Source organism: Macrotis lagotis, chromosome 1 (genome assembly GCF_037893015.1).
Source record: "Macrotis lagotis isolate mMagLag1 chromosome 1, bilby.v1.9.chrom.fasta, whole genome shotgun sequence".
NCBI lineage: Eukaryota > Metazoa > Chordata > Mammalia > Peramelemorphia > Peramelidae > Macrotis > Macrotis lagotis.
Genome location: NC_133658.1, coordinates 467,391,891 through 467,419,118, shown reverse-complemented (window position 1 = coordinate 467,419,118; position 27,228 = coordinate 467,391,891). Strand labels below are relative to the sequence as shown.

Below are 27,228 nucleotides of genomic sequence, written 5' to 3'. Positions count from 1 at the left end.
GAGTATTGGGAGGGCATCTAGACAATCATTTTACAAAGAGAAAGCTATTAGCAATATACCTAATCAGTGCTAATTATGTCATTTCACCCTGATTTTAACATGGTTTTATCCTTTTTCACAGATTCACAATCATGGAATTTCAAACTTGGTAAGGACCTCAGCAGCCATCTAGCACATATAAATTTACAAAGTCAAATCATATCATCAGAAAATTCATTCTGTTACACACCTAATAAATGTATAATAAGTCTTTTATTAAACATATCCCATAAGAAACAATCTGTTACCTCCTGAGCTGACCCTTTTCCCTTTGGGTTAGCTCTAATGGCTAACAATTCTTCATTATTATATTATATTAAGCCAAATTTGCTTCTTTGCAATCTGTACTTATTGCTCCAAATTTATCCAGAGCAAGCCTAATTCCTTTTTCACATAAAAATGGTCCTTCAAATATTTACAGATGGCTTTACTGTTTTCTCAAAGTTTTCTCTTCAGGTTAAATTAAAAACCTTTCTTTTCTTCAGGCTAAATACAAATCCCTGGCTTTTCACATCATCCTCATGTGGCATTAAATTGAGGTTCTCCATCAGTCTGGCTGTTCTTCTTGAGACTCCATTTAGATTGTCAATATCTTTTTTTTAAGTTATCAAAACACATTATTCAAGATGTGGCCTGAATAGGACAACAGTTGCAAGATATGAAAGCTAAGACTCTCACTGAAGCCCATGTATACATTAGCTAATTTGTCTGCCCTCTTATTCTGTTAAGTAACAATACATTTGTGGCTCATCCACACACCCCTTATCTTTAGACAAACTGCTGTCTAATCATGTTTCTTTCTTGCACTTGAGCAATAAATGTCATAAAGTTAAGTATAAGACTTTACATTTATTACTATTAAATATCTTTTTGGTTTCCAGAATTGAAATGTTCAACAGGATTAAGGAAAACAAACACAGTTTTGGGAAACTTTCCTTTCTCTCCATACCCAACAAGTAGTAACAAGTTTCATTATCAACAAAGCAACAGTAACTATGAACATACAAGGAACACATCAGAGTGATTTCCATTAATCAGATGAGAGCCCTAATCCCTGAGATCTGACGGAAGCTGAAAATCAATCCATCTTCCATGAAGCATTTGTTAACACACAACTATATGTTTTTGAAAACTATGTGAAATTTTAAATTGTTGGCTAATAATAATTAGCATATTTTAATACTATTATACTACTGTATACTATGAGCCAGGGATACAAAAACAAAGGTAAAATACTCCATAGCATCCAAGTGTTTATATTGTTTTCAAAGGAACAAACATGTTCACAAATCGGTATCTGCAAAATAAGAATAAGATTATCTCTGGATCTAGGAACAAGCAATAGGGAGGATCTAGAAAGGTCTCATATAAAAGGCAACCCCTTGAACTGAACCCTGAAGAAAACAAGATTTTTGAAGGGAGGATCATGTGTAACTGTAAGTGTAGAAGAAAACCTGTGAAGAAAGCAAGAAATGGGAGATGGAGTATTGTGCATGAAGAATGGCAAGAAGGCTAATTTGGCTATATCAAAGAATAGAGGAAATAGTAATGAGTAAGAGTGGAAGAATAAATTGAAGCAAAGGTACAAAAGGTTCAAAATCCAAGGGGAAAATTATGCAGAAATTATCCTCAATTGGAAGAACAGAAAAAAAAATGAATGTGGAAATTATTCCAAGAGAAAAATCATGTGTACCTGAAATGGAAATTAAAGTATTGGTATTGGACCATCAGAGATCATGCCTCGGAGAAACTAAGCATCAAAGATTTACACTCCTTGATCACTAGATAGTCCTTAGTAATCTATGAGGACTGTGATATCATATATAAGCTAGCATGACTTGAATATTATGTTTATTATAGCGAGGGGACTGCTGTGCAAAGACATCCTTCTCAATACCTTTTCGAGCACCATCTTGTACCATGACTTGATCTGGTAGGAAATGGCATTTCTGTTGATGGTCTGGATGTTGAGGGAGTTCTTGACTTTCTGAATATGGTTTCCCTCTCAAATTAACAGCAGTGCCGAACTGCAACAACATGGTACATCTAAGCCTCAATAGTCTAATTGACAAAGTAGCCTTTTCCTATCAGACCTACAGTCATACTCTACCTGAAACCCAAAGACTTTGGTTTTGTGGAAGGTTCCCTGTGGGTCATGGGAATAACCTCACTGGATAGCCAGTCCATAACACTTATGGCTGGAACTACAGTGGTAATTGATTGTCTTCAAACCTCAAACTTCACTTCTGACCAAAAAAGCCTTACCTTTACTTTAGCTATTTTCTACATTTCCACATACCTATTCATCCTTTCCCCTACCCCTTCCTCTGTGAAGTATAATCATCACAATCTTTCCAACATTCCCTCTGAAAAGCATGTGCTTTTGCATGACTCTACTGTTTCACTGGCCATCTGTGTGACTTCCCAAATCATAATTCCTTTCCTGGACACAACTCTTCTATTTATGCCAAGTACACATCAGAATGTAAGCTCCAAGGGGGGGGGGGAGGACAGCTAGGTGGTATAGTGGATAGAACACTGTCCTTGGATACAGGAGGAAAGGAGTTCAAATCCAACCTCAGACACTTGTCACTTACTAGCTGTGTGATCTCAGGCAAATCACTTAACCCTGATTGTCCCAAATCCAGGGTCTCCAATCATCCTGCTTCATATATGGCCACTGGACACAGATGGCTCTGGAAGAGAAAGTAAGTCTGGTGACTCAGCACAGCACCCCATCAATCAAATCCAATTCAAGTGCTGGTCATGGCATGACGACCCTGATGTCATGATCTTCTTCAAAAATCAAGGACCAAAAAATCCATTACATTAAGAGAAAAAATTGTCTTGATTTTGTATTTCTATCTTCAGCACTTAGTGCAGTATAATTAAATGTACAATGAATGCTTTCCATTCATTCCTTATTGAGAAAAAAAAGAAGGTAGAAAATCAGAAGAGAACAAATTTCAACATCTTGTTTAACTCTGCAAGTAACTTCACATTTGACTTTGCCGAAGGAAAAAAAAAATAGGATATTGAATCTTTATATACTAAACAAATCCCATCTCTCTGTTTGGAATTGATGTGGCCCCCTTCAGGAACTGCCTCTGTAATGCTGGCTAAATTCCATTTCTGACTTTGGGCTATGGCTAGAGTTTCCATAAATTAAATCAGTGAAAATGGAAGATGGTAAAGTACTATGTATATAAATGATACAGATTTTGGGGTAAGTCTCTAATGTAAGCCCTGATGCTGCCCACAGGCAAAGATAGACTCAGATAATTTTCTTCAGAGGTTTGACAGACAATCAGTGCCAACTGGCATCAGTTTGGGATGATTTGGAGAAAGAATTATAACTATATTATCTAACATCTCTATAGCACTTTAAGGATTACAAAGTGCTTTACAAGTATTAATTTAATTTATCCTCACCAAAATCCTGGGAAATAATTGTTATTATTATCCCCATTTTACAGTTATGGAAATTGAGTTTAGGAGAGATTAAGCAACTTGCCCATAGTCAAACAGCTGGAAATATCTAACGATAGATTTGAACTTAGGTTTTTATTTCTCTTTATTTCTCTTTATTTCAACACTATCCACTGAGTCACAGAGTTCTTCTGATGTCAAATATAGATGATCCTTTTAAAAAAAGGAAGATAACAACATCCTAGCAGAAAAGTCAAGATTCTAAATCCATGCATGAAAGATAGGAAGGAAATAAAAAAGAACAATGATCCTGCAAATGTAGCTATGAAGAAAGAAAATGTCTGAAACCTGAGAAACCAAGTACATCCCAAAATGCAACTGAGAAAAAACTTTAAAAAAAATAGCTTATCAATATAATTTTTTTTTAGTTTTTGAAAAGCAATGGGGTTAAGTGATTTGCCCAAGATCACACAGCTAGGTAATTATTAAGTGTCTGAAGTGACATTTGAATTCAAGTCCTCCTGATTCCAGGGCTGCTGCTCTATCCACTGCACCACCTAGCTGTCCCCAATATAACTTTTTATTAAGAAAAAATAAAACAAAAAAAGTCAATACTTGAAGAATTTTGGCTATGTTTTTACTTCTGAGTAATTTAAAAGAGGAAGAAAAGAATAAAACAATGTGAAAAAGAGCTCTTTATTACTATACCCTGAATAAACATTCATTAAGCTCACAGTCTAATGGGGGAAGAAAGCACCCAAAGGCAAGGTAAATATGAGAAGTAGGGAAGGTATGATATTCAAACACTGAAACATGGAGGAGAGACCAATAAGAGCAAAATAAGTGCAAATGAGTGACAAATGAGATGTCCTCTCTTGTCTCCCATTCTCAAATTGAGAAGTCAATGGTTCCATACTTCATTTAGAAAGAGTACAGATGAGGAGCAAAGACCACATTAATTGGATAATACAAAATGATAAGATTTCCCATTGAAACATTAATGCAGGGATGAAAAATCCAAAGAAGTTCAAAATAAATGCAGCTAGATTGGAAATGAGTAAAAATTCATTATTCTATTCCAGATACCTCAACTAGGCTTACCTCTAAATTTTAGATCACGTTTGAAATAATATATTAAAGCAGTTCATATTAATCATTTTTCCTGATCCAGAATTCTAGCACATTGACTTCCTAGAGCAAATTCAACATATAAACCAGTCAGTGTCTGTTTATAATAAGTCAGATGCTACTAATTAAAAGGTTGTGAGAAGATAAAGGGTTAGGGTTAGTGCATCTGTGCAAAATGACTTATAAATACTGGTTATAAGAATACATTGCCAAAAGAAATAAATTAAACTTTATTAATATTGATACCTTTAACATGCCAGATCTGTATCTGTATCTTTCAAGATTGCAAGGTATCTTCATGTAATAATGGGAATTCGGCAATAGAAGGGAATGATGGTGGCAATATATACCCTTTTTTTTGGTTCTCTTTAGAGATAATGTGAATTTTTTTTGTTGTATCACATGTTAAACTAAGTTTTTCAAAAATGACAAAGCTAGGGGCAGCTAGGTGGCACAATAGATAGAACACAGGTCCTGGAGTCAGGAGGACCTGAGTTCAAATCCCAATCTCAGATGCTTAAAATCTACCTAACTGTGTGACCTTGGGCAAGTCACTTAATCCCATTGTCTTGCAAAAAACAATAAAAATGACAAAGCTAAATGAATTGTATTGGTCCCATCTAAAATATTATTTTTGGTTTAATGAGAGAAAAATGAAATTTTGAACCATTAAGTGAATTAAAAATGCATCATAAAATGTTTATTTCAATCATTGTCTCATCTTTTACAAATTATTTTATAAAGTTCATAATGTGCATAATACAATAGTATTGTAGTATACTTATACAATTTAGATATAAATAAATATATTGAGAATTCATGCTCAACATATATTTTTCTAAAAAAGTTTAGTGATTACCTCTCTTTTATATCAAGATATTTTTATTTGTTTTTTGTTAATTTTATTTTTCCAATTACATTTTATGAAGGGTTTTCAACATTCATCCACTTGCATACTTATATTACATATTTTTCTACCACCCTCCTTTCCCACCCTCTTCCCTTCATCAGTGAACAGTCTAGAAAACTTGTACGTATCCATTTGTGCTGAGCATATTAACATATTAGTCATTTTGTGTTTTAGGAATTAGTACTAAGGAAAAAGGCTAGAAAAGAAATATAAGAAAAGTTGCTTGTTCTTTTTAAAAAAGTGATCAAGAAGGGGTGGTTAGGTGGCACAGTGCATAGAGTACCAGCCCTGGAGTTCAAATCTGGCCTCAGATACTAAATAATCACCTGACCCTGTGGCTTTGGGCAAGCCACTTAACCCCATTGCCTTGCAAAAAAAATCTAAAAAAAAAATAGTGATCAAGGTATCCATTCAAATTCGATGGAATTTTTTTGTTATTAAGATATAATTTTGGACTATATTACTGACATCTATCCTTCTCAATTTTCCATCATCTACAGATTTGGTGAGGATATTGTGTATGTTTTTATGAAATTCATTGATTCTCTCTCCTGTTCTCAAGGATCACCCCATACACCAAAAATAGTAAAGGTAATTTTATTCTAAAGACTTAATTAAATGTCTTCTAAGGCCTTGCTACTCAAAATTGAACTAGATTGTATGGAATTTTGCAGATGTGCTTATGAAAATTTCAAAAACGGATGAAATCTCCTCTATGAAGCCTTTCTTAAGTACACTAGTCTATTATTTTCCCTCTGAACTTCTATAGCATTAGTTCTTGCTTTTGCCTTGTTTTGTGACTTCTTACTTAAACAATTACTAGTTTGCTTCAAGATTCCACTCAGGTACCATTTTCTACAAAACGTTTTTCTCAGATAAATTTGTTTTGTACTCTCTTCCTTCTCATACTACTTTATGCTTTATGTCTTTATGTGCTTTATACACTATATGATTTATGTCTATGTAGGTCATAGATTCTTTGAAGCAAAGATTATTTTTTTATCCTGAATAATTTTTTTAAAGTCAGTGGCTAGAACAATATTTTACAATATGTCCTTAATAAATGCTTACTGGATTGTATTGGGTTGAGATCTTGTATTATGAAAAGATGGCACCTTGTTTTTGTGTTTTATTTAGTACTTAGCACAACATTAAATACAGCTAAGGTAAACTGTTAAACATTTGTTATTTGCTTTATCTTTCCAACTGAACTATGTACTCCTTGACAAAAGAAACTTAGCTGCCTTTTCACAAATCCTAGTAAACAAGTTATATACAGCTTGTTCAATAATGCTTGCTGAATTGATATATTTGATTGAATAAAAGAAGAAGCTAAGAGAAACAAAGATAAACAGATTTCACATTCCAAATGGAAAGTCAATTGTGAGAAAGAAGACAGCAAATAAGCATTTATTAAGTGTTTCCCATGGGCCAGGGACTATTCTAAGCACTGAGGATACAAAAACAAAAGAGGAAAAAGACAACCTCTGTTTTCATGGAGCTCACATTCTTAAAGGTGGAGATAAGCAAAGTAATAGGTACGAATAAACTACAGGAAAGGGGAAATAAAAGAGAGAAGACAGAGTAAAAATGAGATAGGAAAAGCTTTCTATAGAAAAATGGGATTTAGAGGTGGCTAGGTGGCGTAGTGGATAGAGCACTGGCCCTGGAGTGAGGAGTACCTGCCTTCAAATCAGGTCTCAGACACTTGGTAATTACCTAGCTGTGTGGCCTTGGGCAAGCCATTTAACTCTGTTTGCCTTGCAAAAACAAAAAAAAAAAAGAAGAAAGAAAGAAAGGAAGGAAGGAAGGAAGGAAGGAAGGAAGGAAGGAAGGAAGGAAGGAAGGAAGGAAGGAAGGAAGGAAGGAAGAAAGAAAGAAAGAAAGAAAGAAAGAAAGAAAGAAAGAAAGAAAGAAAGAAAGAAAGAAAGAAAGAAAGAAAGAAAGAAAGAAAATGGGATTTAAAGAAGGTCAGGAAGCAGAGATGAAGAGAGAAGACATTTCAGACATGGGGACAAGGAGAATGCCCAGAGTTGAGAAAGAGTGTTTTATTTGTGGAACAAGAAGACTATATGATTGGAAATATTGTGTTAAAAAGCCTGGAAAGGTAGGGCAAATAGAGCTAGATTGTGAGGGTCTTTGAAAACCAAAAAGAATATTTTGTATTTGATTCTGGAAATAATAGAAGTAACTGGAGTTTATTAAATAGGAGATAGGTAACTGAGTTGGATCTGCGCTTTAGGAAAATCACTTTGGCCTCTGAATGGGACAGTAGAGAGGGAAGAAACTTCAAGCAAGCATACTCACCAGCAAGCTATTGCAACAGTCCAAGAACAAGATAATTAGGGCCTACACCAGGGTGGAGCATGATTAGAAAACAGGGCATGTTCAAGAGATGTTGAAAAGAAAAAATAGAAATAGATCTGAACAGAAATAGCAATATGGTAAGTACATAGAATTTTCAAAAAAAAGATTACAGGAGATTAATAAATATCTGATGAATAATTCATTCATCCAAAAATTTCAGTTCAAAATTAGCCTCAGATACTTATGAGCTGTGTGACCATGGACAAATTATTTAAACCTAGTCTCCTTCAGCTTCCTCATCTGTAAAATGGGACATCTAAGTTGTTATAAAGATGAAATGAATGAAAATTTTTAAAATAAATTTAAATTTAAAAACAAATTAAACTTAAAATTATTTATAAATTAAATTTAAGTTAATAAATTATTTTTAAAAAATAAAATTAGTGAAGAATATATACATATATGAATGTTAACCCTTATTGTTATAATCATTATCATCATCATCATCATCATCATCATTATCATTAGAAAAGTAGGAAATAAAAGAAGTAAATTAGAAGCTGAGAAAAATATACACTTCTTTCACATAATGATGGCCATTTTACCACAGATGCTCCATTCCTTAGAAATAGTGATCAAAATCTTCTATTTACATGAACAAAGTTACATGAAACCAACTCTTTAGGTAGTGATGATTCTCAAAACAGACATGGCTAGTTCTTTCAAAGATGAAAAATAAATCAGCATTTATTAAATCACAAATGCAGCATTAAGTTCTAGGACACAAAGGCAAATGAAACAACCCCTGACCTTCTAAAATTTTTCCTCTCTCAGAAAATTGTAATAGATACAAGGAATTTTCTCCCCAAATTTCTTTTTTCTCTGAAAATTGACATAAGGACATTTTTTCCCAAAAACCTGATTTTTTTATATGAAAAAGTCAGCAAGGAAATCATGCTATTTTCTATGCTTTTTTGTGCATTTTTTAGTAATTATGAAAGCTCAAATAATCAGATGAAAATCATTTTCCCCTTTGCTGTCAGGCCAACTACTTACTTACATCATATGATTTGTGTTAAGATATATTTGCTTCTCCATAGGCAATGTTGAATTTAGGTGGGAAAGAGCAAGCTATATTTTTGTTTTATTACTTTTTAACTAAGTGCTTACTATACTCCCTGCCATTAACAACCTCTTTGTCTTTTTCTGCTGCTATCTTTACCATTAAGTAATAATAATGTTTGTCCTTCATTTTCAAAGAAGATCAGAACAGCAGGGAAGTGATGCACATGAATTGGATTTGAATGAGGGGTGCTATGCTACGTCAACAGCCTCACTTTCTTCTCCAGACTCATCTGAGTCCAGTGAACAAATATGAATCAGGATGACTGGAGATGGCCCTGAATCAAGGCAATCAGGGTTTTAAGTAATTTGCTCAAGGTCGCTCAACTAGTAAGAGTCAAGTACCTGAGGTCAGATTCCAGCTCCTGTCCTCCTGACTCCAAGATCACTGCTCTATGCACTGTACCATCCAGCTGCCCTTAACTTTAAGTAGTCAAGTTTCAAGGATAGCCACTAGTTTGCCACTTTCAAAGTTCTGTATTTTATAAGGAAAAATACACCCACTGTTTAAGTTCCCAGGAAACAGACTTGAAGCTCATTGCCTAAACAAGAAGACATGCATTTCATTTTAACTTGCTCCATTTGCATTGTAGTTCACATACTTCTTTTTTACTTAATTAAATGCATCAAAACTTTTTAAAAATGTTATTTAAACACACAAATGAATAAAAAAAATGAATCCAGACATAGGGTGGGAATAGGATAGCTTAAAGAGCTAAATAATAGATTGGGAAGTCAAGGACACAAATTCTATTATGCCATTAAGTCACTGCCTCTATTCCACTTGTCTCAATTTCATCACTATCCACAATAGCAAACCCTTCAATGTGTTTAGCACTTTAGAAAGTATAAAGGACTTTCATGTTCTTTATCTCTTTCATTACAATTCTGTGAATTGGCCAGAGTACCCTATTAATCTCCATTTTACAGATGAGGAAACCTAAAGATGGAGAAGTTAAGTGGCTTGCCAGAGGTCTTATTAGATGTCTATTAAATGGAGTAGGGTTACATTATTTGGAGTTTTAAGAAAACTTGGAAATCTTGATTCTACAACTTACTATCTATGTGAATAAGTTGAATTAGATAATCACAAAGGTTTCCCACAGATCCAAGTCTTTGAAATAATGGAGTAGCTCATCTTGACCAACCTGATAATCTTAGAGATAAAGAAACAAAGGTTGAGAAACAAAAAATTATTTTTTTAAGTCATACTTGGAGTAAGAAGTACATTATCCAACCCTAGGACACTAGAATGAAAATCCTAAATGGTGATAAACATTAATTTATCTCCAAAATTTATAATGACAATGTTTTACAAATTCTTTGTATCTTGGGAATTAAAAAGTAAATTCTCCAGGAATAGTTGAGCTATTAACCATGCTAATTAACCAAACTAATTAGCCTACTGTTTCAGTTTAATATTACTTAATTCTCTGTTGTAATTTTCAAAATGCTATAGATAGCATATCAGAAGTAGTATAGCATAATGACAAGAGGACCAGCCTTAGAGATAGCAAGATCTAAGTACAAGTCCTACCTTATACATTCTGATTTTGCTACTATAACTAAGTAACTTATTCCAAGGGCCTTAGCCTGTTCTATAAGAACAAACTAGTTGGAGATCTGATTTAATAAGATAAATTTATGTATTAATAACAGAAGCTTTAACACTTTAATTTCTTTGTACCCATATTATCAAAGGTGTGTACCAAAAATGATGTCAACAACATCAATAAAAATAACAATTATTGAGCAGCAAAATGCTTGAAACTTAGGATTGATATTTTATAGGGCCTCAAGTAGAAATTTGGGGCAAATATGACTTTATTGAAAAAGACAGTGGTCAAAATTTAGAGAAAAACACTTCTACTTCCTCTGCCACTGAACTATTAATTAACTCAACTCTACAGCCAGGTATTCTGTCAGATATTCTACTTAACTGATTTGACAATCTAACTAATGACAATGAATGCAATAATATTGGACAATGGTGGAAACCTCCTCTTCTGCCTTCTTTCCTTCACTGATTCAAAACACAATGAAAGTCTTAGGTAATAAGAAAATGAAATCTATACTGAAATGGTAGAACTGTCTGTACATGGAAATCACCTCAGTATAGTCATGATCTTAATACTCTACTAAGGTTATGCTCTAAATGACAAGATAACAAACTTAAATGCCTATTAAAATCACAATTGTTGTTTTTTCTCCATTACTTAAATCAATACTTTTCTCCCCAACTAAAGAAAATAGTGACAAAGGTAATAAATGGTTAGGATGATCCTTTAGATATGACTTACAATTTAGCAAAGAATCTGATATTTATAGAGAAAAGATGGAGAAATATGAGTTAGGTAATAACACAAGTAGATGACAAGAGAAGTCATATCAACAGACTCAAAGCAGCAAACACTCTTTCAGTATCATCAGTGGGGCTAAAGGGAATCTGTGCTTGGCTTTGTGTTCTTCAATCATTTCATAAATGATGATTAAATAGGTGTAGAGAGCATGCTTCATGTTCTAAAAAAAGGTAAGAGGGAGAGGAAAGAGTAACCAGGTAGAAATATCTTGACAAGGGAAGAAATTTAGCCTCAATAAAAAAAGGTTTAAAATTAATTAAAACTAAATATAAAGAATTAAACATGGGGGGGGTGATTAGGGTTGCAGTGAATAGAGCACCAGTCCTGGAGTCAGGAGTACCTGAGTTCAAATCCGGCCTCAGACACAGCTGTATGGTCTTGGGCAAGCCACTTAACCCCACTGCCTTGCCAAAAAAAAAAAAAAAGAATTAAACTTGGTCTGCAAATAGATTTGCCTATTTAAGATAGGGGAAATGTAATTTTATCTGATAAATACATGCTTCATGAAATAAAACTAGTTCAACATCAAATAGTATGATGTGGTAACCAAGAAAGTTAGTACAATCTTAGAATATTTTAAGAGAGACTTTAGAAAGTACATTTATAATCTAGAGTTGGCAAGGGGAAAAAACCATAAAAGCAGAAGATTTGTTAAAATACTTATCAATGTTTTTGGTTTAGCATGGAGAAGACTAAAGGAGAATATATTAGCAGTTTTCAAGTATTTGAAGAAACATCACAAAGGAGAAAATTAGACTTAGAATCACTGTGTTTGACTGAAGCTGATAGAACTGGAAGCAATGTGCAGAAGATTCTGCCATTTAGAATTTAAGAAGGTTCTTTATAAATTGAGATCTTCGAGCAAGTTATTTATGATTATATTTCTGGTATGCTGCAATGCCCAGTTGGATGGTGCAGTGGATAGAGAGGTCCAGACCTAGAATTATGAAGTTTAAATTCAGTCTCAGCCACTTATTACCTGTGTGACAAAAGTCATTTAATCCTGTTTGTCCCAGTTTTTCTCATCTGAAAATTGAACTGAAGAAGGAAATGGCAAACCTCTCTAGTATCTTTGTCAAAAAAAAACCCATATGGGGTCACAAAGTGTTGGACATGATTGGAAAGACTGAACACAAATGATGCAAAGCCTGTTATGCTTGTTCAATTTTTTACACACACACACACACACACACACACACACAAACATTATATATATATATATATATATATATATATATATATATATATATATCCATATATCCTGAACAAATATGGTTTGGAGTATTCCCATAAAGATTTTGAATTTCTCTGTCACAATGTTTCTAATTGGATTTTGAACAAAGAATTTGCCTTTTTCTCCTTTCTGCACTATTTTAGTAATGGGGAGATAGATAATTATTAAACAAAACTTCCTGGCTATTTTGCCAATTTCAACTGAGCAAATCTCCCAAATGTATTCAAAACTTTTTGTTAACTCTTAATATTTAATGATTTTTTCCTACCTCTTTATTCAAGAGCAATGACTATACAATGTCAAATTTATAAGTGAAATTGAAAAAAAGACAGTCAATCATCCGTAAACCTTCAAATATTTGAATATTTGCTCTTGGTAAGTTAGAATATCTACTTATCTGCCTGAAGATTTTATTTTTCTCTTGGATGCTTGCTGTTATATGTCAGGTATGACTATGTTATAACACAATATTATATAGCTAGAAGGTACCTTGCAGTCATTCAGTCCAAATCCCTTCAGTTTACAGATGTGAATATAGAAGTCCAGAGGAGTGATATGTTCTTTATCACATAGTTGCAAAGTGTCAGTCTGCACTAACTCTAGTAAAGTGTGCTGAGCTCCAGGACCATATAAATCCAGTGCCATCTGAGAATTTTGCACTATACATCTTAAAGGCATCTCAAACTTAATAATTCCCTCAAAATAACTGATTATCTTTTCTCCCAAACCACTCCCTTTGAAATCCTTTTTATAACTATGGTTTACATCCTCCATGTCACATTTCTTTATTTTTCCTCATCCCATATATCCAACTGGTGGTCAACTATACATATTATCATTTTTCATCCATTCCTTTCTCTTCATTTACATAACCAATACAGCCTATTTGGCCTTCAATCACTTTTCTTCTGGATAACTGCAACTGAATGCAAGATATTTTAAAGCAGGCACTCTTGAAATAGTGATTATTTAGGGGCGGAGCCAAGATGGCAACATGAAGGGATCGAGTCTTAGGAGCTCTCTGATAAAAACTCATAAACTAAGGACTCTAACTAAACTTTCAAGAGACAGAACCCACAAAGGGACCCAATGAGGCAGTTCTCCTACTCAAGGTAACCTGGAAAAGAGCAGAAAGGCTCTGCTCCCCGGGGTTGGAGGGGCTGCCCGCCAGAGGGGTGGCTCACCAGAGCCAAAGAACTTCAGCCTCCCGGAGGCAGCCCCAGGGCACTGGGAGCCGCGGCTCACAGCAGCGGTGGAGTCTCCTGAGTTGCACCCCGGGGAACACCGGGCACAAAGTGGGGGAACAGCGGGGGACCTCTGCCAGAGCGAGCACATGGAGCCCAGCCATCAGGGCACACAGCAAGCAGCTTGGGTCTTTCTGAAGCCTAGACCTGGAAACAGAAGCAGGCAGAGCCAGTAAGCAGGAGCCCCCAGGGCATGAGCCCATTAAGCTGAGGGAGGGGAGTGAAGAGAGAGAGAATGCAGAGCTCTGTCCTCAGCCCCTGGAACAGGACTGAGGCTCTGAACACATTCAGATCCTGATCCCAGACTAGGCCCCCCCACAGAACAACAGGGCTACCCCACCTTGGTCCGTGGCAGAGAGGGATGCTTATGGTCATTCACAGAGCAGGAGGGAGGACAGAGACTCACACACTGAGACCCTTGTGGGAGTGTCCCAAAAGCTCAGGAAGCACTCCAAAAGCCAGTATTAGACTGGGAAAATGAACAAGCAAAGAAACAAGAGGAAGACCATTGAGAAATATTTTGCAAATGAGCCCAAGAAGGATCAAAATACTCAATCTGAAGATGAGGAAGCACAAGATCCTGCATCTAAAGACTCCAAGAAAAACAGAAATTGGGCTCAGGCTATGGCAGAGCTCAAAAAAGACTTTGAAAATCAAATGAGGGAGTTGGAAGAAAAACTGGGAAAAGAAAGGAGAGAGATGCAGGAAAAACATGTAAATAAAGTCAGCAGCTTAGTCAAGGAAATCCAAAAAAATGCTGAAGAAAATAGCATGCTAAAAACCAGCTTAGGTCAAATGGATAAAACAGTTCAAAAAGTTATTGAGGAGAAGAATGCTTTAAAAAGCAAAATTAGCCAGATGGAAAAAGAGATAAGAAAACTCTAGAAGAAGAACAAATCCTTCAGACAAAGAATAGAATTCAGGGAGATTGGTGAATTTACCAGAAATCGGGAATCAATACTTCAAAACCAAAAAAATGAAAAATTAGAAGAAAATGTGAAATATCTCATTGAAAAAACAACTGATATGGAAAACAGACATAGGAAAGATAATTTGAAAATTATTGGAATACCTGAAAGTCATGATCAGGAAAAGAGCCTTGACATCATTTTCAAAGAATTACTACAGGAAAATTGCCCTGATATTCTAGAAGCAGAGGGCAAAATAGAAATGGAGAGAATCCACTGATCCCACCCCCGAGAAAAAGATCCCCAAAAAAACCAACCCCCAGGAATATTATAGAATTCCCAAGTCAAAGAGAAAATATTACAAGCAGCCAGAAGGACACAGTTCAAATATCGTGGAGCTGCGATCAGGATCACACAGGACTTAGCAGCAACTACAGTAGAAGCTCATAGGGCTTGGAATACAATATACTAGAAGGCAAAAGAGCTTAGAATGCAGCCAAGAATGAACTACCCAGCAAGGCTGAATGTCCTCTTCCAGGGAAAAAGATGGACTTTCAATGAACCAGGGGAATTTCAAAGGTTCCTTTTGGAATGGCCAGAGCTGAACATAAGGTCTGATCTTCAGATACAGGACTCAGGTGAAGCATAGAGATTGGAGGAGAGGGGGAAAATATGAGGGACTTAATGAGGATGAACTGCATGTATACAAAAATGATACTGATAATACTCATATGAACCTTCTCAGTTAATAGAGCAGGTAGAGGGAGCTTTTATAGTTGAAGCACAGGAGAAAGCTGAATTCGAAGATAAAATATGGTGTAAAAATGGAGTCAATAGGAAAAAAAAGGGAAATGGAATGGGAGAAAGAAAAAGGAGAGGGGGGAATAGTCCAAGATATTTCACATAATAAGTTTTTTTTTATTACAATGAGCTATTGCAATGATATGGAAGGGGGGAGGCAAGGGGGAATGAGGGAACCTTTGCTCTCATCAAAGATGGCTAGGAGAGGAAACAAAAAATATACTCAATGGGGTATAGACAACTGGAGTAAGAAGGAGAGGGGAGCAGGGGTAAGGGGTGGGGATGTGAATAAAGGAGGAGAGGATGGACCATGGGGGGAGAGTGGTCAGATATAACACATTTTCTTTTTTACTTCTTGCAAGGGGCTGGGATTGGATGGCCTGCCCAGGACCATAGGGCCAGGTCGATGCTGGGCCTAAGGGGTGGTATGGGGGCTCAGGGCTTCTTGGCCCCAGGACCAGGGATCTGTCTGCTGCACCACTCAGAGATCCTACAGCAGAGTCAGAGTGAAAGGAGAAGGAAAATATAGTACATGGTAGTGGAGAAATACGAAAGGAGGGAGTTGCGATCAGCAATGGCAATGTTGGAAAAATATGGAAGTAACTTTTCTGATGGAGTTATCATAAAGAATGTGGTCCACCCACAACAGAGTTAATGGTGTTGGAACAAAGACTGAAGCACATTTTTTGTTATTATTATTTGGGGGAGGGTGCAGGGCAAGTGGGGCTGGGTGGCCTGCCTGGGGTCACATAGCAGGGTGATCTTTGGGTGTCTGTGGCTGGATTCGGACCCAGGTGCTCCTGGCTCAAGGGCCAATGCTCTGTCTGCCACCCAGCCACCCCTAGTATTATTACTATTTTATTTTATTTTGGGTCTTTTTTTTTCTTCTTTTTGGTTTTTGCAGGGCAGTGGGGATCTGGTGGCTTGCATGTCACATGGCTGGGTGATTATTGGGTTTACGAGGCTGGATATGGACTCAGGTGCTCTTGGCTCCAGGGCTGGTGCTTCGTCCATTGCGCCACCTGGCCATACCTACAATTATTACTATTATTTTTTTTTTAATTTTAATTTTTTTTCTCTCCCCTTTACTTTTTCGCCCAAGCAACTCTATCTATATTAATGGTGGGAGGGATATTTTGTTTACTTGTAAACAAGTATATTTTATTAATGTAAAACAATGAAAGCCCCTTTCTTTCCTCTTATATTTGTAACTACAGGTACATAGTCAGCATTTAATCAATGCTTATTGCCTGGAAAAATAAAAAATAAAATGCACTCTCTTATTAACTGTAAAAAAAAAAATTGATTATTTAGCTTTTTCTTCATTCATTCATTATTTATTTCTGTCCCTAGAACTTAAACACAATGGCTGTTGCAAAGTTGGAATGAATAAATGTTTCTTGATTGCCTAATTGAATGTTCTCCTAATTTATATTCCTTATTCAGTTTCCTTATTTCTTCTTTTCAATTCAATCAGACAATAAGTTATTCGGTTTACTGAGCTCAAGTCCTACTTATACTAAACTCTAGGGATTAACAAATCAATAAATATATATGTAGTTGCTGCCCTGAAAGAATTCAAATGCTAATTAGGAATATCACATTCAAACATCTAGATACACACAAGATTTGGAAGTAGAAATGAGAGAGAATCTCTACAGGAAAGAACTAGCAGAAAAACAGTCTGGGAAAAACTTCCAGGAGAAGATATTATTTTAGCTATATCTTAAAAAAAGTCAGGGAAGCCTGGAGGTGAAGGTGAGAATGGAAAGCATTCCAGGCATAGCTGCAAAAACTTTTTTCCAAAGCATTCATTATGTCTGACTGTATTACTCCCCTGATCAAAAAAACTCCAGTAGTTCCTACTGTTTCTGAGATAAATGCACACTCTTCTTTATGGTATCCAAACCTCTTCCAATCTGATTTTAGCCTCTCATAGAATATTAGCTAAATGAATGATAGAGACCATCAAGTCCAATTCCTTTATTTTAGAGGTAGGAAAACTGAGGAACAAAGAAGTTAAGAAACTTAATAATAGTAGTAGTAGTAGTAGCAGTAGTAGTAGTAGTAACAATAAATAATAATAATAATAATAATAATGGCAACATTTAGAGAATTTGCTATAATACTAGGCAATATCATGTAATTATTACTTCATTTAATTTTCATAATAGTCCTCTGAAGGAGATACTCTTATTATCCCTGTTTCAAAGATGAGGAAACTGAAGGAAAGTTCCAGAATCATTGAGCTAGCTAGTACCTGAAGCAGGACTTAAATTTTCCTGACTCTGAGTCCTATGTTCGATCTTCCAAACATACTTCCAGTTTCAAGATTTACCACATATGACTTCCCTTCATATACTCTAGGGTCAAGCCAAATTGGCCTTATTTGTTCTTCACATGTGACACTCCATCTCCAACCTCTGTCTTTGGATTTTCCTCATGCCTGGAATGGAATCACTGTCTCTTTCCTTCTATTTCTAAGAATCCCTAAATTATTCTAAAGGTAGGACTTTTTCTCTGCCTGCCAAAATTACCTTTTAATTACTTTGTATATATTTTATATTTATTTAATTATGAATGTACTATGTCTTCTGATAAAGTAAAAGCTCCTGAAGGATGTGAGTACTTTGTTTTTGAGTTGGTATTTAGCAACTAGCACAGTACCTAGAACCAGAGATGGGATTCAGCTGGTTTCACTGGTTCAATAGAACTGAGTTCTGCAAACCAGTTGTTAAAATGGTACTTGTAATCAGGGGTCTCTCAGAGGTGGGAAGCTACCCCAACGCAAAAATAACAAATTTACATTCCTTACTCCTTTTTAATGTTCATCTGCACCCATAGTAATGTTCATTCTGTTCATAAATGAAAAATTATGCTTTCAATATTTATTTCAATTCAATAAATCAATTCAATATTTCAATATTTATTCATTTCTTAAAACACAATATACCTTTGATGAAATAATATATTTTAATTCATTTGATTTTGTTATGTCAGTAACAAACATATAAGGAAAAGGGAAAAAGTGCCAAACAACCAAGGGGTGACAAGCTATCATTTGTTTCCACTATGTGTTATCCCCAAAATTCCCCAGAGATTTTTATGAGTGAGTTCTATAAATGGTGAAACAAATGGGAAGTTGGGACACAATGAACCAATAGAAATACAGATTTCAAGGGATATATTAACATTCCTTTTGGAAGCCATGGAAAGAAAAAAAAAACATTAGAATAGGTTGAATGAATTTTGGTTCTGCATAGATTCCAACATTGATTGTTGTGGTCATATGGTTGTTTTTGTTCCATAAGGATACATTTACTTACTGTGAGTAGTAGAACATAATCTAATTTTGTGTACCTAATTTATTGTTCTTATTTGAGTATTAAATGCATGAAATATTAAACTATAAGTATATTTTTACTTAAAATGGTCATTAGTACAGAGAACTGGTTGTTAATATATTTGAATCCCACTACTGGGACTTATTACTAAATGATATTAAATGATATTGAAGTAACAATGTTGGTCTCAACATTTTGTCTCATACTTTTCCATTCCACCCTATTATTTTGCTATGAATATAGTGAGAAGTGAGTACCAAAGAAAATGTAATAAATATTCCTGCTTTAATTTTACAAAGTAATCACGTATGTTATTTTTTTATTATTATTATAGATTGTTGGTACTCTTGTTTTAAGGTCCTCTTTCAAGAAATAAGTATTAAAGCTTACTTGATTTTTATTTCTACAGGTCATAATAGCTAGAAATTCCTTACACAAAGGCATCAAATATGATAAAGGTTAAGGATTAAGCAGAGGAGATTAATAGTCTGTGTCCCATTCAATCTAAAACTCCTGTTTTGCTAAAGCCAAATTTAGAATGGAGTTTATCATAAATAGAAGTCTTTAATTTCTCTTAAGCTGAGATACTTCAGGAACTGACTTACAAATATATTATTTGAGAGAAAATTGGACAATGTAAAAAATCAAATGTGTATATGGTATAGCTATGCTATTAAATTTAAAATCTAATATTAAACAAATTTTCTTTATTTACATTATATTAGTTGCAATAGGAAAAGAATTTTAAATGAAACTGTATTGAATGTTCAAAGTGAAGTATAGGTTATTCAGGTATAAATGTTGCAATAAATGCAAAATATTACTCTGCAAGACATGTGTTAAACTATTATCTGTAATAGAATTTCATGTTGAAAACCTACCACAGTTAAGAATCAATAATATACACATAGGCATCTGTAGAGGATGGCCATTTTGTCTGTGGATCCTGAATTGTTTCTGCCTCTTCTGAAGGAAATCTCAATTCTCACTGTCATTACATCAAAATAAATCTACCTTGCATTATATTAATGACTAATACTTTCCAGTGCTTCCACAATCTAATGTTCAATGAATGCTGAATCTTCCAATTAGGGAAGTACACTTATACCATGTTTTAGGCAAGCCCAGGACCTTAATACTAATGTGCACATTTCCCAATCAGTTTATCATATGTGAGGCTATTGGACTTGGGGAAATGAGAATTCCTCTCTCTTTCCAAGTGCATCACAACATGCCAACATAACCCAAATATCACAATCAGAATAATCGATTCTCACAGCAACAGAACTCTATACTATAGAGGAAGTTTCAGGAACCAGATGGTTATAGAAGGTTCAATCTTTATTTGAAAGACTGGCCTTCTGTGGCAAACCAGATAGTACTACATGTTTTGAAGACTGTCAAACATTGCCACATTCTTCTATCCTCAAAGAAATGTCCCAAGATAATGTAAAACAGAATAGGTATACTTTGATTGGGTGTCAGAGAAATAATACAAATGCTGTATAATAATAATAATATAATATAATAAAATAATAACGCAAATGCTATAGTTTGGCTATGTCATATACCCAAGGGTAAAGAGGGAAAGGAAAGGGGATGATGTTGAAAAATGGAGTGGGAAGGGCATATTAAGCAATTTCATCTACTTAAGAGTCATAGGAGCTTTAGAGATTATCTAATTAGCTCCTCAAATGTCAAAACTGAATCTCAAAACACTACAAAAAAGGGGAAAAACAAGTTAATTGGTACTGATGAGGAAAGAAGGACCCATTTTTATTACTGATATCATTCCTTGGTTTCCCAGAGCTATATTGCCTTTAAGTACCTTTCTCTTGCTATTCTAACAGCCCCAGGATATCAGGGTGCTGCCATTCCAGTGGGCTCCTCACAACTAACTGTGCACTATGATGCCAACATCTTACCAAGATACATGAGCACACCTTAGCAGATACCACAGCCTTACTTGGCATAGAGCTGGTATATAGACAGTTTTATATCTGAATGTACAAACAGTCAAAACAGCATTTGGTTGCTCATTTTCATATTTAGATGGCATGGTGCTGAAGAAGGTAGGTAGATATTGTACAAACAAAGTATTTAAAGGAGTGATGTTACAAATTCCACCCTTGTTTCATTCATGTGGGCATTAAAGAAAGTGAGAACAGCTCATCCAAAATGGGTACTTATTTGCTCTTGCATCACATTTAATAACTTATATTTTTGCAAAAAAAATGGATATATTAATGGAAATTTGCAACTATTGCTTTTTTGAGCTTTCTCAGAATACTTCAAAACCTCTGAAGTAGGTCAAATTAAGTTGTATTTTCTATATTAAGAAATCAAGACAGAAATATTAATGGTAGAAATGAACACAGTTTTGGGATACCACTATTTTTTCAGTCTCTTGTACTAGAAATCTTAATTATCTTTGACTCTTATATTTCTATTATTTTTTACATATGCCCTATCTCAAAGACACATATACTTTCCTGTTCAAATCTCTCTTGGTAAATTTTCCCCTTGCTTTTAGTTTTCACTGTTACTTCCTTAGGCTAAGATCAATTCACATCATACCGTTCGTTGGTACCTTCATGTTTTCCTGACTCTAATCTTCTCTGAATTTAATTTCCATTCTAATTTTCATCAAACACTACTTGAATCATTTCAGTTCTCTGCTTAAAAACCCATAATGACTCCATACTGCTTGCAACATTAAGTTGAAACTCATCTGCTAGGATTTCACAGACTTTCGTAATATATTTCCATCCAAAATTGCCTTACACTAGCATCAAAATCATCTCCATCTTTATATTTTCTCTCATAGTCTTCTCTAAAATTGATTGGTTTTGTTTCACAAAAATTTTTGAAATTGCTGGGTGCTTTTGATGAAATGTAGGATTCTACTAAAGGTTTTAAATATAAGTATATATCTTATTCTTAATGTAAAGTTTAGTCTGGCATCAAGAAAAAAGTAGAAATTAATGTGTATTTTTCAATGAGATAAACATTAATATATATATATATATATATATATATATGTATATGTATGTATTTAAGGGTTTTTGCAAAGCAATGGGGTTAAGTGGCTTGCTCAAGGCCACACGGCTAAGTAATTATTCAGAGTCTGAGGTCAGATTTGAACTCAGGTACTCCAAATTCCAAGGTCAGTGCTCTATCTACTGCACCACCTAGCTGCCCCAATTTATAAATAATTTTAATGACTTTAAATACATGGATACAGATATATGATTATACAAAGTAAGACAGTTGAGTAGAATCTATTTAAAAACCAGATTCGTAATATCACTCTATTGCTATTAGAAATTCATATTTCATCAAACTTTCAAGATTAATTTTAAGTTTCCAATATTTTTCTTGTGTAATATATTCAAATTATAAGAAGAATAAATATGCACATTTGTAATATGGAGAACTTCTAGTCAGAATTATGTCTATACATTAGAAAATTAAGTAGAAGTTTGGCATTCATCAAGATGATTTGATGAATTTGGATGCAAAAACAGAATTTTTGGTTCAGATTTTTAGACACTAATTAAAATACTGCTAAATTTCAAACTCATCTTGACCTGAAGAGACACTATCACACTAGTGATATATATGGTCAAAGAATCAGCTGAAGTTCAATTAGTTCCATATTTTGGGATTGTAATTATAGTTATTGCCTCTTTCTAGGGCCTGCTTGGATGCCTTGTCATGATTCCTTGTCACAGCATGAATATTTTTTTTTCTTCTTAAGTTCTTTGCCAGTAGAACACAAAGTCAAGTAGGTACTGCCATGATTGAAAAGTTGCAAAAGCAACTGAGTATATATTAAATATCTGTTGAACAGGGAACTGCCTCATTAATTCATTTCAAATAAATAAATATTTATAGTTAAATTTATTAGGTACTATGCTACCTGTTGGGAATCAAAGGTAAAAATGAAAAGCAGAGCCTGTCCTTGAGGAGTTAAGCCTTAAGGAGGTATGCAATCAGTAAATACAAGATGTTTTCAAAGAGGGAGAGAGGAATAAAAAAAGGATCTTTTAAAATATGACATATATGATGACCCATGATGCAAGGGGACTCTCAGTGATGGAGGTGAGAAAGGACAATATAGTAGGCACAGAGGGAAAGTCTGTGTAATGGCAACAGGATAGCAGATGAAATGCAGCTTCTAGTCCTGTAAAGTAAGTTAAAATTCTAAGACTGAACCTCATGGGAGAAGAACTGCTATAGCAACTAATCATTAGAAAATGTGCCACTCTCTAAAGTTTGGAGGGAAAAGAAGTCCATTAAATTCATCTACTAAATCATGGAAGAGTTAGGATATGCATCTATCAGAGGACAAATTCACAGATCCTTAAAACTTTGACAAGATGTATAATGTTTAATTAGCATATAATCAATCATTAGCTACATAGTGTTTCCTCTAGGGTTCTTAGGGTAGCAAAAGTAACCAAAATAATCATTCAGTGATCTGTATCTTCAGCTTAAAAGAAATAATTTCAGTCTCTAAAACCTCACTTGCCTGAATTAATATTTTAACATCCAGTTTCAGAAATTAAAAAATAACATGAAAATTCAAAATCCATATACATTAGAGAGATCTTTCCTGGAAGACTTGCATTATATTGATGAATTTTCTATTAAGATAAAATGAAACAATGGACATGAAAGCAGTTTGAAAAAAATAAAGAGCTGGAGAAATAACATTATTAGGGCCTACATCATGTGATGATATTTTTCTTTTTTTTTAATGCCTGAAAAATGTTATTTTCTGCTGAACAAAGAAAGGACCCATACCCTCTCTCATTTATGTGCTCTAACTCCACATGGAAGTATAGGTTACTATAATCAAAGTTACTATCGATTAGCTTTCCAATACATTTTATTTTGGTCAAATGACAGCAAAATAGCTCATGAAAATAGCATAATTGAAGCACATTCGTACTAATAATAATTTTATGGAATAACTAAGCTCACATGGAGATTCACACCACTGATGTATTTTAAAAGTAATTTGAGGTTTTTTTGCCTTGTTCTTTTCTTCGCCTTCTCTAAAAAGAGAGCCCATGACCCAGAAGGCTTCTGAAATAAGAGCCCTAATTGGTTTTGGGTGCTGCTGTCCATCTTTTCACACATGCACAAAACAGCTACAGAGAGACTTTCTACAAATAAAGACAGTTTTGGCACACTGTACTTAAGAGCTCCAAATGTGAATTTAACTCCTTGAGTCATTTTCAGGCCCAGACTTCACAACCTAATTCTGTGGTCTGTCTCCATAACAACACTAATAACTTATGCCAGACCAGAGTCAGATAATGGACTGGAGCCTGTTTAATCTGATTCGATGGGCCCCTCTTTGTAAGCTTTGGTGACACATTTTTAGGTCTGGTTTTTGTTGGGTTTTGTTCAGACTGCCTTATTAACCGTTATGTAGGCAGTAATCAAAATGCATGAGGCTAGATTTTCAGTTATCTAGGAAGTAGATAAAATTGTGTAGCTCACTGTGCTAATACAATTGTTCATTTCAGATACTAATCTTAAATCTTCTGAAACAGAATTTCAAACTCAAGACAGAAAGAAGCAGACACACAATACAGAAAAGACATGCTCTAATCCAGTAGATAATGTCCATTACTACTCAAATTTACTTATTTTAAAAGAATATTTTATTTCATTTTTTTACCTTGCTCCTTGTCTAAATACAGCTTCTATATGTAGAAAATAGCAAATAATAGTAGTAGGTGATGGCTCTTATCAACCTAGCCTGCATGAATCTTTTTATTAGTTAGATTACTATGAAAATTATTTGCCAGATGCATTAAACCCTACTTTTCTGAAAATTTTGTAAGAATTATGTCACAAATTATGAAAGAGTTACTTTTAAAGTAAAATAGGGTTTTCTGTTACATTGAGGATTAAAGAATAGGCTTTTGTTTACACTGAAACAGGAAATCCTAGTCAGCTAGGTGGCACAGTGGATAGAGCACCAAGCCAGCAGTTGGAGATCCTCAGTTCAAATCCAGCCTCAGAAACTAGATACTTACTAGCTGTGTGACCTAAGGCAAAGCATTTAACCCCATTGCCTTGTAAAAACAACCCCCCCCCCCCAAAGCCAGGAAATATATGCCAATACAGGTCATCACTATTCCAGAAACATATCTTAGAGAGTTACCTAGACCACTGGGAAGTTAAATAACTTGCCCAGGGCCAAAGAATTAAATGTGAAATTGATATAATTGATATAAAGCCAGGTCTTCTGGCTCCTAGAACAGCTTTCTATCTATTACACCACTGTCTCTTTTCTAAATGATATGGCTACTCAAATATGCTTTAAGATTCATCAGCTTTCTAAAGCTAAAAGAAATTTAAAAAATAAAAAGAAGTTTCAATATTATGCCTGTAACTTTGTACTTTCAGAATGGGAGTGGGGAAATCCTGTCTTTATTACTCCCCTAACCAATTTATATTAATTACAAATAATCCTTTGCTTAACATTGTGGTGAATCCTCACAAGAGCACTGCTGACTACAAATAAAAGATATTTTTTCCAAAGCAAGAGATAGGAAATCAAAGGTGTACCTAGCCTAGCCTGCACACAGCAGGAACATGATAAGTCTTCGCTGAATGAGTGAGAAGAATGGATAAATGAAGAATAAATTAGTATGCTCGTATCTCATAAGTATGAAAACAAATCAAGGGGTTGTAATAGGGAACAATATTAAGAGAACTTTGTAAAAAAATCTTCACTCAAAGATTCCTTCCTTCCCCTTATTTTAGTTGGTGTGCATATAGTCTTGTTTGCATGAAGTACTCACCATCCTCCGTGGGAACGTAAATATTTAAGTATAGGCAGTCTTCATTTTGATCTTGTACATAAGTCATCAAAGTATCCAAATTAGCAGTAAACCAGATGGGCAGCATATCATGAAGCAGTGACCTCTCATCCAGGTGCTGAGGGCAGACAGCAGCAAATTGGGTGGCATTTCGAACCCCTGTCCAAGAGGATGGAGGTTCTGGGGGCTGAAATCGCCTCTCTCCAGTAGGAGGAGAAGCATAGGGTACACCTAAATATTGTTCCACTGGACCAAGAATCTCATTGGGCAAAGGTGTTCTTAGGCCACGGATTTTGCCATAATTTGTGGTTACGACTGGATATTGTGCTTGGCTGTCAATAAGTGTAAATCTTATCGCAAGTGCTGTAATCCACAGAAGAAAATTGGAGTTCAACATCACACAAACTGGAGTGAAGAACAAAGGAAGCCATAACAGTCCCTTTGGCCTCGACATTGTTTACATCAGCATCAGAAAGTCTCTGTCTTCCACAGCCAGGAGAAAATAAAACCAGTCCCCAAAACAAATAGAAAACTTTTTTAGAGTGTAAAAGGGCTAGAGCTACGGGAGTGCTGAGAAGGCTCTCAGCCAGGTCATGGGTACATTCCAATACTAAGAAAAAAAAGATTGTTTTTGTCTTTACAGTCCATTCCCAGAATACAATCTTCCTTGAATTCCAGTAGCTAAAGTAGCTAATTCTTCCAAATAGGATGCTGAAATGATGTGGTGAACATCAGATATCCCTTTGCTTCACAAGGACAGTGACTCCCATTCGATGATGCCAATCTATGGAAGAAGAAAGAGCATAACATTAAAATGAATAAAATACAAGAACAATTAAGGATTTTTCCTCTATCTTCAAAGTGTTTTCCCCTGACCAAATGCTTTATAAATAATAGTGACATCATCTTCTGATTTCATCACATTCATAATAATTAATCTGTGACTAGACACCAAAACAAAAAAACCCACTATCACCATCACCACCACTACAACAACAACAACAACAAAAAAACACTGCCCAAATTAAAGTAGCAAATAATCTTTTCATGAGAGATGAGCAGCACTTTTTTTCTCTCCACAAAAACTATAAAATATATAATTTCTAGTCCAGATCCACCTTGGAATCTCTGGACTGTAATGAACAATTATGAGTAGGTCTACTTCCTTTTTTTGTTTGTTTGTTCAAGGCAATGGGGTTAAGTGACTTGCCCAAAGTCACACAGCTAAGTATTAAGTATCTATGGTTAGATTTGAACTCAGGTCCTCCTGACTCCAGGGTTTTTGTTCTATCCACTGCACCATCTAGCTTCCCCATAGGTCTACTTTCTGTTTTTATTCAGTTTATATAAATGCTTAAAATTGTGTTTTAAATTCTCACAGTAAATTATTCTCACATTCCTACTGAGCATTTAAAGATTTTCTTTTTACATTTAAAAAAAAATTTCTGCCCTCTGTTTCTTTTGTCTTTACATTTTTTTATTTTGTATCTTTTAAAGTAATTAATCTGTTTATTCATTTATTCATATCTGCTTATTCATATATTATATATATATATC

The 27,228-nt window shown here is 34.7% G+C and overlaps 1 protein-coding gene across 1 annotated transcript in view; it reads right to left on the bottom strand.

The window, feature by feature from the left end:
- The window catches only part of LOC141506660 (neuroligin-4, X-linked), a 478,208-nt gene that overhangs the window by 353,315 nt on the left and 97,665 nt on the right, over nt 1-27,228 (bottom strand). Inside the window, exon 3 of the mRNA XM_074213614.1 lies at nt 25,654-26,455. Within this exon, the coding sequence (XP_074069715.1) occupies nt 25,654-26,125 (472 nt within the window). The 5' untranslated portion in view covers nt 26,126-26,455. The remainder of the gene's footprint in view (nt 1-25,653; nt 26,456-27,228) is intronic.